Consider the following 2,144-nt stretch of genomic DNA (forward strand, 5'->3'; position numbering starts at 1 on the left):
TGAATATTGTTTTCTTGTGTTTTCTTGCAGATGAGTAAAAGAAGGCTAACGGAAGAGGAAATACAATTTTCACTGGATGAGGATGACGACGATTATGAACCATCAGATACTGACAGTGATGGAACAAACGATTCTTCTTCAGATGAATCACAGGATGATACAGTCACAGAAGAGGAAGACCTAGAAGCACCCACTAGCCCAGAAAATAATTCGTACAGACGTATGGAATATGTGTGGACTAAAGACACTACAAATTTTATGCCTAAGCATGACATACCAGATAAGCATGACTGCATTGTAACTATGTCTGTAACAAGAGCTTCATCAGAGTTGGACATCTTCCTAAGATTATTTCCAAAGAGTCTTTTACTACAAATAGCACATTACACTAACGAGAGACTTGATATTTTGGCTGAAAAGAAGAAAAAAAATATTCAACACACATGTCTCTCAGAGTTGATGGTAATCTTCGGATGCACACTAGTGATGTCTTACAATCGAGTACCTGCCATGAGAATGTATTGGTCAAGAAAGTCCTCACTAAGAAATGAGAAAATAAGCGAGTCAATTTCAAGGGATAGATTTCAACTAGTTTTTTCGAAACTGTACTTCAATAATCCATGTAAACCAGCAGAATCTTCCAAGATATTCTATGTAGAAGATGTGGTGAGGTGCTTGAAAAAAACTTTTCTTGCTGCAAGAACAGACAGCACATTTCAGTCCATAGATGAAAGCATGACAAAGTTCAAAGGACGTTCCAGCATGAAACAGTATTTGCCTATGAAACCAGTGAAACGAGGAATCAAAACCTGGGTAAGATCAGACTCAAATACTGGCTATGTGTATGACTTCAATATCTATCAAGGAAAGGAAACACAAGTTATGGAAGGAACTCTTGGTGAAAGAGTAGTCAAGATGCTTTCAGAAACAATAAGGGCACCAGAAGTATGCTTATGTTTCGACAGATTTTTCACATCTGTTAGACTCATGTCTTCACTCCCATTTGCAGCAGTTGGGACTTGTATGCCAAATAGGAAGAATCTTCCAAAGCTTGACGTCAAACTTCAACGGGGAGAGTCAGAGATGTACGTTTGTAATGAAGGCATTCTGGTAGTTTCCTGGCAAGACACCAAGTGTGTCACGATTCTGAGTAATTGTCATAATACAGAAATAGGTGTGACGCAAAGAAAAATTAAAGATGGAACAAAAAAAGATCTGCAGTGCCCTGAAGCTTTTATATTTTATAATGATCATATGGGGGGTGTTGACTTAGGGGATCAAATGATAACTCTGTATGACCTTGACAGAAAGAGCAAGAAATGGTGGATCAAAGTATTTTTCAGACTTCTAATGACAGCGGTGTACAATGCACATGTTATTCACAACGAAATCAACCACAAGAAGCGCCCTTTCATTGACTTCTTAGTAACATTAGCAGAATCTTTGATTGAAGAGGGAAGGGAAAATCTGCCACAGAGAAGAGTACGAAGTTAGGACGGCCTTCCAAAACTTCTAAGGAGCTGAAGAATGTTGACCATATGCCCGTGCATGAAGAAAGCCGTCGAAGATGCATAAGATGCTCTTCAAGGAAGAAAGAAAAGCGAACAAGGTATCAGTGTCAAACATGCAAAGTTCCACTTTGTTTACAATGTTTTCCTATCTACCATACATAGACAGTTGAGTAAAAGCCTCCCAATCATATAGTTATAAGGCTGTTTTTCATTTCACTTTTTTCAAAGGAAAATATAATTATATTGCCTAAGAATTTTCAATGGTGTATGTGTTATTTTTCTCAGTTACTTATCCCAAAAAGCTAACATTTATTTTGCCATTATAGTTTGATGTTTTTTCTCTTCAGGTACAATATACTTATAATAAATGTACACTTATAACTTTGCATTTAATTCCAACATTCCTATATACGCAATATGTATTTTCAACTTTATTGTCCTAACTGGGATCAAACAATCCCAATTTGAATTTCAATATAACACTATTGGGATTTTTATGTCCCAGTGTAAAAAAACAAAGATAAGCTTAAAAAAAAACTTTGTGGTGAATATATATCATTATCTATGATCCAATGATGCCACTAAGCTCAACAGATGATTAAAAATTCAGCTTGCAAAAGTAGGCTTGAAATT

General features: G+C 36.2%; 1 protein-coding gene across 1 annotated transcript in view; it reads left to right on the top strand.

Moving 5' to 3' along the window:
• Positions 1-1,494, top strand: part of LOC135223002 (piggyBac transposable element-derived protein 4-like) — a 2,398-nt gene extending 904 nt beyond the window's left edge. The window contains exon 2 of the mRNA XM_064261511.1: positions 31-1,494. Coding sequence (XP_064117581.1) covers positions 31-1,494 — 1,464 coding nt within the window. The remainder of the gene's footprint in view (positions 1-30) is intronic.
• Positions 1,495-2,144: the final 650 nt, after the last annotated feature.

This window comes from Macrobrachium nipponense, chromosome 8 (assembly GCF_015104395.2).
Source record: "Macrobrachium nipponense isolate FS-2020 chromosome 8, ASM1510439v2, whole genome shotgun sequence".
In the NCBI taxonomy this organism is placed as follows: domain Eukaryota; kingdom Metazoa; phylum Arthropoda; class Malacostraca; order Decapoda; family Palaemonidae; genus Macrobrachium; species Macrobrachium nipponense.